Genomic DNA, 12,981 nt, shown 5'->3' with positions numbered 1-12,981 from the left:
GAAATGTTCCATATGCACAAAAAGCTTAATTCTCTCAAATAGGTTTGTATTCCTGTTAGTAAGCATTTCTCCTTTTCCATGACAATCCATATCCACCTGACAGTTGTAGCATATCAAAAAGTGAATTAAACAGCATGATCATTACTCAGGTGCACTTTGTACTGGGGGACAATAAAAGGCCACTCAAATATGCTGTTTTGTCACACAGCACAATACCACAGATATCTTAGGTTTTGAGGGAGTGTGCAATTGGCATGCTGACTGCAGGAATGTCCACCAGAGCAGATTCCATAGAATTGAATGTTAATTTCTCTACCATAAGCCATCTCCAACGTCATTTTTCAGAATTTGGCCATACATCCAACCGGCCTCAAAACTGCAAAGGCGTCGTGTGAGCAAGTGGTTTGCTAATGTCAACGTTGTGAACAGAGTGCCCCATGGTGGCGGTTGGGTTATGGTATGGGCAGGCATAAGCTAAAGACAATGAACACAATTGCATTGCAATTGCATTTTATCGATGGCAATTTGAATGCACAGAGATACCGTGACAAGATCCTGAGGCCAATTGTTGTGCCATTCATCCGCCGCCATCACCTGATGTTTCAGCATGATAATACTGTAAGCTGAAAATGCTGAAAAGCTGAAAATGTCACCCCTTGAGCATGTATGGGATGCTCTAGATTTACATGTACGACAGCGTGTTCCAGTTCCCGCCAATATCCAGCAACTTTGCTCAGCCATCGAAAAGGAGTGGGCCAACATTATTATACAGGCCACAATCAACAGCCTAATCAACTTTGGCGAAGGAGATGTGTTGTGCTGCTTGAGGCAAATGGTGTTCACACTAGATATGACATATGTATGTGTATTCCCAGTCATGTGAAATCCATAGATTATGGCTTCATTTATTTATTTCAATTGACTGATTTCCTTATATGAACAGTAACTCAGTAAAATCTAGTTAATATTTTTGTTCAGTATGTATGTATGCATGTATGTACAGTGCCTTGCGAAAGTATTCGGCCCCCTTGAACTTTGCGACCTTTTGCCACATTTCAGGCTTCAAACAAAGATATAAAACTGTATTTTTTTGTGAAGAATCAACAACAAGTGGGACACAATCATGAAGTGGAACGACATTTATTGGATATTTCAAACTTTTTTAACAAATCAAAAACTGAAAAATTGGCTGTGCAAAATTATTCAGCCCCTTTACTTTCAGTGCAGCAAACTCTCTCCAGAAGTTCAGTGAGGATCTCTGAATGATCCAATGTTGACCTAAATTACTAATGATGATAAATACAATCCACCTGTATGTAATCAAGTCTCCGTATAAATGCACCTGCACTGTGATAGTCTCAGAGGTCCGTTAAAAGCGCAGAGAGCATCATGAAGACCAAGGAACACACCAGGCAGGTCCGAGATACTGTTGTGAATTTGTGGATTTGGATACAAAAAGATTTCCCAAGCTTTAAACATCCCAAGGAGCACTGTGCAAGCGATAATATTGAAATGGAAGGAGTATCAGACCACTGCAAATCTACCAAGACCTGGCCGTCCCTCTAAACTTTCAGCTCATACAAGGAGAAGACTGATCAGAGATGCAGCCAAGAGGCCCATGATCACTCTGGATGAACTGCAGAGATCTACAGCTGAGGTGGGAGACTCTGTCCATAGGACAACAATCAGTCGTATATTGCATAAATCTGGCCTTTATGGAAGAGTGGCAAGAAGAAAGCCATTTCTTAAAGATATCCATAAAAAGTGTTGTTTAAAGTTTGCCACAAGCCACCTGGGAGATACACCAAACATGTGGAAGAAGGTGCTCTGGTCAGATGAAACCAAAATTGAACTTTTTGGCAACAATGCAAAACGTTATGTTTGGCGTAAAAGCAACACCCTGAACACACCATCCCCACTGTCAAACATGGTGGTGGCAGCATCATGGTTTGGGCCTGCTTTTCTTCAGCAGGGACAGGGAAGATGGTTAAAATTGATGGGAAGATGGATGGAGCCAAATACAGGACAATTCTGGAAGAAAACCTGATGGAGTCTGCAAAAGACCTGAGACTGGGACGGAGATTTGTCTTCCAACAAGACAATGATCCAAAACATAAAGCAAAATCTACAATGGAATGGTTCAAAAATAAACATATCCAGGTGTTAGAATGGCCAAGTCAAAGTCCAGACCTGAATCCAATCGAGAATATGTGGAAAGAACTGAAAACTGCTGTTCACAAATGCTCTCCATCCAACCTCACTGAGCTCGAGCTGGTTTGCAAGGAGGAATGGGAAAAAAAATCAGTCTCTCGATGTGCAAAACTGATAGAGACATACCCCAAGCGACTTACAGCTGTAATCACAGCAAAAGGTGGCGCTACAAAGTATTAACTTAAGGGGGCTGAATAATTTTGCACGCCCAATTTTTCAGTTGTTGATTTGTTAAAAAAGTTTGAAATATCCAATAAATGTCGTTCCACTTCATGATTGTGTCCCACTTGTTGTTGATTCTTCATTAAAAAAATACAGTTTTATATCTTTATCTTTGAAGCCTGAAATGTGGCAAAAGGTCGCAAAGTTCAAGGGGGCCGAATACTTTCGCAAGGCACTGTATGTATGGCAAAGGTTGGCTACTTTGTGAAGAATCTCAAATAAATTAGATTTTTTGTGGGGGTTATTACATGATTTCATAGTTTTGATATTCTTCACTATTAATCTACAATGTAGAAAATAGTAAAAAATAAAGAAAAACCATGTAATGAGTAGGTGTGTCCAAACTTTTGACTGGTACTGTACATACACATACAGTGCATTTGTGAAGTATTAAGACTGACTTTTTCCACATTGTTATTCTAAAAATGGATGAGACTGAGAGGTCCTCTGTGGCGATGGGAGAACCTTCCAGATTAGATGGACAACCATCTCTGCAGCACTCCACTAATTAGGCCTTTACAGCCTTATTATAAAATTGCCAAAATAAAACAAATCCTCAGCAAGCCACTTTTTAATGAATTTCTAAAAACAGGTTTTTAGAAATTCATTAAAAAGTAGTAAAAATAAAAAGAGAAATACCTTTTTCACATAAATATTCAGACCCTTTGCTATGAGACTCGAAATTGAGCTCATCCTGTTTCCATTGATCATCCTTGAGATGTTTCTTCAACTTGATTGGAGTCCACCTGTGGTAAATTCAATTGATTGGACATGATTTGGAAAGGCACTTGTCCGTAGAGCTCAGAGACAGGATTGTGTCAAGGCGCAGATCTGGAGAAGGATAGCAAAAAATGTCTGCAGCATTGAAGGTCCCCAAGAACACAATGGAAACAAGATTCTCTGGTCTGATGAAACCAAGATTGAACTCTTTGGCCTGAATGTCAAGCGTCACATCTGGAGGAAACCTGGCACCATCCCTACGGTTAAGCATTCTAGTGGCAGCATCACGCTTTGGGGATGGTTTTCAGCGGCAGGGACTGGGAGACAAGTCAGGATAGAGGGAAAGATGAACGGAGCAAAGTACAGAGAGATCCTTGATGAAAACCTGCTCCACAGCACCTAGGACCTCAGACTGGGGCAAAGGTTCACCTTCCAACAGGACAACGACCCTAAGCACACAGCCAAGACAACACAGGAGTCTCTGAATGTCCTTGAGGGGCACAGCCAGAGCCTGGACTTGAACCCAATCAAACATCTCTGTAGAGACCTGAAAATGCTCCCCATACAACCTGACAGAGCTTGAGAGGATCTGCAGAGAAGAATGGGAGAAACTCCCCAAATACAGGTGTGCCAAACTTGTAGAGTCATACCCAAGAAGACTCAAGGCTGTAATCAGTTATTTTTTACATTTGCAAAGATTGCTAAAAACCTTTTTTTTGCTTTGTCATTATGGACTATTGCATGTAGATTGATGAGGGGAAAAAACTATTTAATTAATTTTAGAATAAGGCTGTAACGTAACAAAATGTGGAAAAAGTCAAGGGGTCTGAATTAGAGGACGACCGATTAATCGGAATGGCCGATTTCAAGTTTTCATAACAATCGGTAATCAGCATTTTTGGACACCGATTATGGCCGTACAATCCACTCCACGAGGAGACTGCGTGGCAGGCTGACTACCTATTTTGCGAGGTAAGCAAGGAGCCAAGGTAAGGTGCTAGCTAGCATTAAACGGATCTTCTAAAAAACAATCAATCTTAACATAATCACTAGTTAACTACACATGGTTGATGATATTGCAAGTTTATCTAGCGTGTACTGCGTTGCATATAATCGTTGCGGTGCCTGTTAATTTATCATTGAATCACAGCCTACTTCGCCAAACGGGTGATTTAACAAGCGCATTCGCAAAAAAAGCACTATCGTTGCACCAATGTGTACTAACCATAAACATCAATGCCTTTCTTAAAATCAATACACAAGTAAATATTTTTAAACCTGCATGTTTAGTTAATATTGGCTGCTAACATGAATTTCTTTTAACTAGTTAAATTGTGTCACTTTTCATGCCTTCTGTGCAAGCAGAGTCAGGGTATATGCAGCAGTTTGGGCCGCCTGGCTCGTTGCGAACTGTGTGAAGACCATTTCTTCCTAACAAAGACCGTAATTAATTTGCCAGAATTTTCAATAATTATGACACAACATTGAAGGTTGTGCAAATGTAACCGCAATATTTAGACTTATGGATGCCACCCATTAGATAAAAAAAACATAACGGTTCTGTATTTCACTGAAAGAATAAACATTTTGTTTTCTAAATGATAGTTTCCAGATTTGACCATATTAATGACCCAAGGCTCATATTTCTGTGTGTTATTATAATTAAGTCTATGATTTGATAGAGCAGACTGACTGAGCGGTGGTAGGCAGCAGCAGGCTCATAAGCATTCATTCAAACAGCACTTTCCTGCATTTGCCAGCAGCTCTTCGCTGTGCTTCAAACATTGCTCTGTTTATGACTTCAAGCCTATCAAATCCCGAGATTAGGCTGGCAATACTAAAGTTTTGAACATCCAATAGTCAAAGGTATATGAAATACAAATGGTATAGAGAGAAATAGTCCTATAATAACTACAACCTAAAACTTCTTACCTGGGAATATTGAAGACTCATGTTAAAAGGAACCACCAGCTTTCATACGTTCTCATGTTCTGAGCAAGGAACTTAAACGTTAGCTTTTTTACATGGCAAATATTGCACTTTTACTTTCTTCTCCAACACTGTTTTTGCATTATTTAAACCAAATTGAATATGTTTCATTATTTATTTGAGACTAAATTGACTTTATTGATGTATTATATTAAGTTAAAATAAGTGTTCATTCAGTATTGTTGTAATTGTCATTATTACAAATATATACAGTGGGGCAAAAAAGTATTTAGTCAGCCACCAATTGTGCAAGTTGTCCCACTTAGAAAGATGAGAGAGGCCTGTAATTTTCATCATAGGTACACTTCAACTGTGACAGACAAAATGAGAGAGAAAAAAATCCAGAAAATCAATTATTAGGAAATGGAAGACATACAAGACCACTGATAATCTCCCTCGATCTGGGGCTCCACGCAAGACCTCACCCCGTGGGGTCAAAATGATCACAAGAACGGTGAGCAAAAATCCCAGAACCACACGGGGGGACCTAGTGAATGACCTGTGGAGAGCATTGAAGATGAAACGTGGCTGGGTCTTTCAGCATGACAATGATCCCAAACACACCACCCGGGCCACGAAGGAGTGGCTTCGTAAGAAGCATTTCAAGGTCCTGGAGTGGCCTAGCCAGTCTCCAGATCTCAACCACATAGAAAATCTTTGGAGGGAGTTGAAAGTCCGTGTTGCCCAGCAACAGCCCCAAAACATCACTGCTCTAGACGAGATCTGCATGGAGGAATGGGCCAAAATACCAGCAACAGTGTGTGAAAACCTTGTGAAGACTTACAGAAAACGTTTGACCTCTGTCATTGCCAACAAAGGGTATATAACAAAGTATTTAGATAAACTTTTGTTATTGACCAAATACTTATTTTCCACCATAATTTGCAAATAAATTCATTAAAAATCCTACAATGTGATTTTCAGGATTTTTTTTCTAATTTTGTCTGTCATAGTTGAAGTGTACCTATGATGAAAATTACAGACCTCTCATCTTTTTAAGTGGGAGAACTTGCACAATTGGTGGCTGACTAAATACTTTTATGCCCCACTGTATATATAAAAATTGGCCGATCAATCGGTATCGGCTTTTGTTTTGGTACTCCAATAATCGGTATCGGCGCTGAAAAATCATATTCGGTCGACCTCTAGTCTGAATACTTTCCGAATGTAGTGTGTGTGTGTGTGTGTGTATGTATGTATGCATGTATATCTATCAGGCAGGCATAACACTCAAACCAACAAACATAAGACGTACTCAGGATCTTGGCCAGGGGAATAACAGCCTCTTCCAACAGCTTGGAGTTACAACTGTAGAGGGAGAATGAGCAAGAGAGAGAGAGCGAAAGAGCGAGAGAGCGAGAAAATGTTGGTCAATTCAATACCACAGTACTGTGGAACTCTGGACAGTTCTCTGAAATGAAAGTTGTCATCATCAGTCTACTGTCTATCCTCTACTGTCAAGTTAGCATAGTCACAACACACTCATTCTTAGAAACAGAACTAGAGTACAATTTTATACGTCTCAAAACTCTCATTGGCTAACTCCGGTTTCCCATCACTACCACTTGAAAACATCCACTCCTCTTATGTGCCTCACTAATGTAAATAAGCTTGTACTGTACAATCAGAAAACACCTACCATTTCAGCAAGCTGTTACTGTAACTTAAGGTCAACTACATATACGGTCACATCTGATCATAAAGTCTGTTAGAACATTACTCCAAGTCAGCTGATGCGTAAAACCGGAACCTAAAAGCTGTTTGGCCTGGAAGACAAACTTCAAGTTCTTAGCTAATGTTGACAGCCTGCTGTAACGTGGGCCTTCGCTGCATCCTGCACTTTAGCTAATGTTTGCATCCCGGGATAAGTCCCAAATGGCACCTTATCCCCAATGTTCTGCACTACTTTTGACCAGGGCCCATAGGGTTCAATTTCATTTTTTAAAATTTAGCTCGACATTAAATTACTTCAGCAATCATTGCGGCTAGAGCAGCTTGCTATGGAGCGGGCAAGCTATTTACATACATTGGACAGACAAGTGTAGTGTGTGAGATGCGACTGAAATTTTGCGAGAAAGCGAGAGAGGGTGGAGGAGACGACTTGGCTTAAAGCGCTGGGCAGGGCTTGACATTAACTTTCTTAGCCACTTGTCCTTTGGACAAGCAGGGCAGATTTTTTACATGTCCGAAAGCTGAAGTCACTTCTCTCCCCCCTCCCAAAAAAGGACCAACACCATCGAACAGAAAGGTGACTGAAATGAGTGAAGAACAAATCATTTTCTTTGCCTGCCCATAGACAATGTTATCAGCCCCTAGCGGCCATCACCCCCCAAAAATATGTTTATGTTTAACACAAAGACTGCTAGCGCAAGCTCGCATGCTACGGGAGGGACGAGACGAAACATGACATTGACAAAATATATTTAGTGGAGCCAAGTCTTTTCTAACAGCCTATTCCACTCTGGTGGAGCCTTGGCAAGAAAGAGATGTGTAGTAGCCTAGGTATATCTGGATATCTGCGCATCTGTGTGTGCTGAAGCGCACAGATGGAGCAAGTGACACAGTCAGAGCCTTGCTGGTTTTGTGTTATGTGATCGGTTGTAAATCATGGGCCGCAGACCTGTGCCGTCCTCAGAACTGGATAAACGGAGTCGCATTTCTGCCTTTATGCATTGTAGGTAGGTTGCACATTGCTAGTAAAATATGGAGATGGGGCTTGGCCACCTACGCATGATTTCTTTCATAAGCTTTCCTTATCTTTAGCCTAAGATATTGACTTCTCATTCAATTTTTCCATACTTGTAATGTTTGCTCAATTTCACTTTTTGTGACCTAAAACATTTGTCATTCTCAATAGATCTGTGATTGAGAATAGCATTGACTCCAATTTCCATAATTTTTCCCATTTAAAAGCTGCAACTTTAAGGACATTTAACACTACTAGAATACTTCATAACTTTAAATTTGTCTTAATGCTTTTACAATATTTCAATTAGTAGGATTAGGCTTTTGGACTTTAATTTATTTCATCACATTCCCAGTGGGTCAGAAGTTTATATACACTCAATTAGTATTTCATGCATTGCCTTTGAATTGTTAAACTTGGGTCAAACGTTTCGGGTTGCCTTCCACAAGCTTCCCACAATAAGTTGGGTGAATTTTGGCCCATTCCTCCTGACAGAGCTTGTGTAACTGAGTCAGGTTTGTAGGCCTCCATGCTTGCACACGCTTATCCAGTTCTGCCCACAAATGTTCTATTGGATTGAAGTCAGGGTTTTGTGATGTCCACTCCAAAACCTGGACTTGTTGTCCTTAAGCCATTTTGTCACAACTTTGGAAGTATGCTTGGGGTCATTGTTAATTTGGAAGACTCATTTGCGACCAAGCTTTTAACTTCCTGACTGATGTCTTGAGATGTTGCTTCAATATATCCACATAATTTTCCTACCTCATGATGCCATCCATTTTGTGAAGTGCACCAGTCCGTTCTGCAGCAAAGCACCCCCACAACATGATGCTGCCACCCCCGTGCTTCACGGTTGGGATGGTGTTCTTTGGCTTGCAAGCCTCCCCCTTTTTCCTCCAAACATAACGATGGTCATTATGACCAAACAGTTTTATTTTAGTTTCATCAGACTGGAGGACATTTCTCCAAAAAGTACAATATTTGTCCCCATGTGCAGATGAAAACCATAGTCTGGCTTTTTTATGGCGGTTTTGGAGCAGTGGCTTCTTCCTTGCTGAGCGGCCATTCAGGTTATGTCGATATGGGACTCATTTTACTGTGGATATTGATACTTTTGCACCGGTTTCGTCCAGCATCTTCACAAGGTCCTTTGCTGTTGTTCTGGGATTGATTTGCACTTTTCGCACCAAAGTATGTTCATCTCTAGGAGACAGAACGCATCTCCTTCCTGAGCAGTGTGATGGCTGCGTGGTCCCATGGTGTTTATACTTGCGTACTATTGTTTCTTTAGATGAATGTGGTACCTTCAGGTGTTTTGAAATTGCTCCCAAGGATGAATCAGACTTGTGGAGGTCTACCATTTTTTTCTGAGGTCTTGGCTGATTTCTTTTGATTTTCCCATGATGTCAAGCAAAGAGGCAATGAGTTTGAAGGTAGGCCTTGAAATACATCCACAGGTACACCTCCAATTGACTCAAATGATATCAATTAGCCTATCAGAAGCTTCTAAAGCCATGACATCATTTTCTGGAATGTTCCAAGCTGTTTAAAGGCACAGCCAACTTAGTGTATGTAAACTTCTGACCCAATGGAATTGTGATACAGTGATTTGTAAGTGAAATAATCTGTTTGTGAACAATTGTTGGAAAACTTACTTCTGTCATGCACAAAGTAGATATTCTAACCAACTTGCCAAAACTATAGTTTGTTAACAAGAAATGTGTGGAGTGGTTAAAAAATGAGTTTAAAAAAATGAGACATTCAACGTGAAATGTGATAACAAACTAGTATTGAAAAAGTGTAATACATTTTTCTCTAATTAAAAATCTCTCCTTAAATACTGAATCAGGCTTGTAACATCAGTAAACTACAGTAGACTATGCTTTGGAGGGGGAGACAGGCAAAAAGTTCTCAGCTGGCAGGCAGGCAGACACTGGTATACGTTTCTGAGTGACAGAGTACGGGCTTTGAATAGGTCCTTGTTGCATTTTGTGGGACTGGAAAACAATACCCGTAATCTAAAAGAACACAATTAACCGGTTCCCACGGTATTAAAATAAAGGTTCTGTTCCGGAACAGTATAGATCACTTTCGTTCCCAATTCTGATCCTGTTCCTCGAGAAATACTGTTATTTTCCGGTTTCCGGTTCTCTGGAGTATAAAATAACAGGGTGTGTGTACGTGCGTGTGTATGTTATTGACAGGAAATTACGTAATTGGTGAGGGCAAAGTGAAGCCACAGTAAACATTACAAAACTGGTGTTTGATCTACTTTTACTTCTTATGGCTGCAGGGGCAGTATTGAGTAGCTTGGATGAAAGGTGCACAGATTTGTCCAGAGTCAACGGCCTGCTTCTCAGTCCCAGTTGCTAATATATGCATATTATTATTAGTATTGGATAGAAAACACTGAAGTTTCTAAAACTGTTTGAATGATGTCTGTGAGTATAAACAGAACTCATATGGCAGGCAAAAACCTGAGAAGAAATCCAAACAGGACGTAAGAAATCTGAGGTTGGTTGATTTTCAACCCAGACCCTATTGAATTCACAGTGGGATATGGATGAAGTTGCACTTCCTAGGGCTTCCACTAGATGTCAACCATCTTTAGAAACTTGAATGAGGCTTCTACTTTGTTGTGGGGCTGAATGGGAGCTGAATGAGCCAGGTGTCTGGCAGAGAGCCAAGGGCTGGTCATGCGCAATTCACATGATATTAGCGACCTGTGTTCCATGGCTTCTCTACACACAAAGGAATTCTCCGGTTGGAACTTTATTGAAGATTTATGATAACAACACCCTAAAGATGTATTCTATACTTAGTTTGACAAGTTTTTTCGTCCGACGTTCGGATGGACCTGCACGAGCGTTTGGATTTGTGTACTAAACGCGCTAACAAAATTAGCTACTTGGACATAAATAATGGATAAATAATGGACATTATCGAACAAATCAAGCATTTATTGTGGAACTAGGATTCCTGGGAGTGCATTCTGATGAAGATCATAAAAGGTAAAGGAATATTTATAATGTGATTTCTGTTGACGTTTCTGATTTCTGAGAATGTAATGTATGTAATGCGCCAATGTAAACTCAGATTTTTTAAATATAAATATGAACTCGATCAAACATAACATACATGTATTGTGTAACATGAAGTCCTATGAGTGTCATCTAATAAAGATCATCAAAAGTTAGTGATTCATTTTATCTCCATTTCTGCTTTTTGTGACTCCTCTCTTTGGCTGGAAAAATGGCTGGGTTTTTCTGTGAGTTGGTGGTCACCTAACAATATCGTTTGTGGTGCTTTTGCCGTAAAGCCTATTTGAAATCAGACACTATGGTGGGATAAACAACAAGATTACCTTTAAAATGGTATAAGATACAACATATGTTTGAGGAATTTTTTTAATTGTGAGATTTCTGTTGTTTTGAATTTGGGGCCCTGCACTTTCACTGGCTGTTGTCATATCATCCCGTTAACGGGATTGCAGCCCTAAGAAGTCAAAAGAAGCACTACATGGAAATCGCTCTGACATTTCCTGGTTGCTAAAATTGGAATAGTTTGCCAAATTTCGGTTTTTAATTATTATTTTTGATTTTACCTTTATTTAACTAGGCAAGTCAGTTAAGAACAAATTCTTATTTACAATGACGGGCTACCCCGGCCAAACCCGGATGATTTTGTGCCAATTGTGTACCTACTTTATTAGCCTGGTCAGATTTGTTTGTGCTGTCTTCCCAACTGCTATGGTTGTTGTGTACTAGTTTATCATGGGCTGCGTCCCAAATGGCACCCTATTCCCTACCTAGTGCACCATGTTCTCAGTTCTCAGTTCTCACGTTACGGGAAAAGTGGTCGAGCCAAGACGTCTGGCACTGAGGTAGAGAGCCAGCATAGTTTCCCTGATGGGTATGCTGGTCTGGCCCTAACTCGTCAGGTGGCGGGGTCAAGAAAAGCACATCATGATTCTGTCTGTGGTGTAAGGATACGGGGCATGTTCTTACCTGCTAGTGGGGCTGATGAATGTGAAGGAGATTAGCTGGTTCCAGAAGGGGTCATTATCTGAGATGGACTCTGTGCCGATCAGGGTCCGGAGGCTCTGGTTCTCTGACAGGTCACTGACCTGGCTTGTGTTGGCTCCCATCTCATGGGATGTGGATCTAGGGAGAGGCTCACTCTCACTGTCTCATCTCCCACTACCACATCAGGTACTGTACAGGTAAAAAGAAGGCAACATACTTATGTTAAATTAATCAATAGAACCACTGCCCTCAGGTTATCAAGATTATAAGCTTAACTAAAATGTTTGTTATGGTTCATGAAATAGGAAGTAAAACTGAGTCCTCATTCAAAATGAATGGGGCCCTAGTTCAGTTGTTAATAGATCATCTTATTTAACTGAGACCTAGGCCTACTTCTGATCGAAACTCAGCAAAAAAACCTGCTTTTATTTTCAGCAAATTTAACATGTAAATACAGTGGGGCAAAAAAGTATTTAGTCAGCCACCAATTGTGCAAGTTCTCCCACTTAAAAAGATAAGAGAGGCCTGTCATTTTCATCATAGGTACACTTCAACTATGACAGACAAAATGAGAAAAAAAATCCAGAAAATCACATTGTACGATTTTTTTATGAATTTATTTGCAAATTATGGTGGAAAATAAGTATTTGGTCAATAACAAAAGTTTATCTCAATACTTTGTTATATACCCTTTGTTGGCAATGACAAGAGGTCAAACGTTTTCTGTAAGTCTTCACAAGGTTTTCACACACTGTTGCTGGTATTTTGGCCCATTCCTCCATGCAGATCTCGTCTAGAGCAGTGATGTTTTGGGGCTGTTGCTGGGCAACACGGACTTTCAACTCCCTCCAAAGATTTTCTATGGGGTTGAGATCTGGAGACTGGCTAGGCCACTCCAGGACCTTGAAATGCTTCTTACGAAGCCACTCCTTCGTTGCCCGGGCGGTGTGTTTGGGATCATTGTCATGCTGAAAGAACCCAGCCACGTTTCATCTTCAATGCCCTTGCTGATGGAAGGAGATTCTTTCCTTTATATGGATCAGTCATCCTGGTCCCTTGGCAGAAAAACAGCCCAAAGCATGAGGTTTCCACCCCCATGCTTCACAGTAGGTATGGTGTTCTTTGGAT

At 40.5% G+C, this 12,981-nt stretch overlaps 1 protein-coding gene across 6 annotated transcripts in view; it reads right to left on the bottom strand.

The window, feature by feature from the left end:
* Positions 1 to 12,981, bottom strand: part of LOC115127624 (dymeclin-like) — a 165,507-nt gene that overhangs the window by 138,067 nt on the left and 14,459 nt on the right. For 4 of the 6 annotated variants that reach the window (XM_029657241.2, XM_029657247.2, XM_065017655.1 and 1 more), the window contains exons 2-3: positions 11,836 to 12,042; positions 6,398 to 6,450 (exon numbers count right to left, since the gene is read on the bottom strand). In XM_029657241.2, the coding sequence (XP_029513101.2) occupies positions 6,398 to 6,450; positions 11,836 to 11,975 (193 nt within the window). In that variant the 5' untranslated portion in view covers positions 11,976 to 12,042. Of the gene's footprint in view, positions 1 to 6,397; positions 6,451 to 11,835; positions 12,043 to 12,981 lie in introns of those variants that run through there. The other 2 variants (XM_029657259.2, XM_029657252.2) reach the window with 2 other exon arrangements.

Source organism: Oncorhynchus nerka, linkage group LG4 (assembly GCF_034236695.1).
Source record: "Oncorhynchus nerka isolate Pitt River linkage group LG4, Oner_Uvic_2.0, whole genome shotgun sequence".
In the NCBI taxonomy this organism is placed as follows: Eukaryota; Metazoa; Chordata; class Actinopteri; order Salmoniformes; family Salmonidae; genus Oncorhynchus; species Oncorhynchus nerka.
This window is presented reverse-complemented; position numbering and strand designations above follow the sequence as displayed.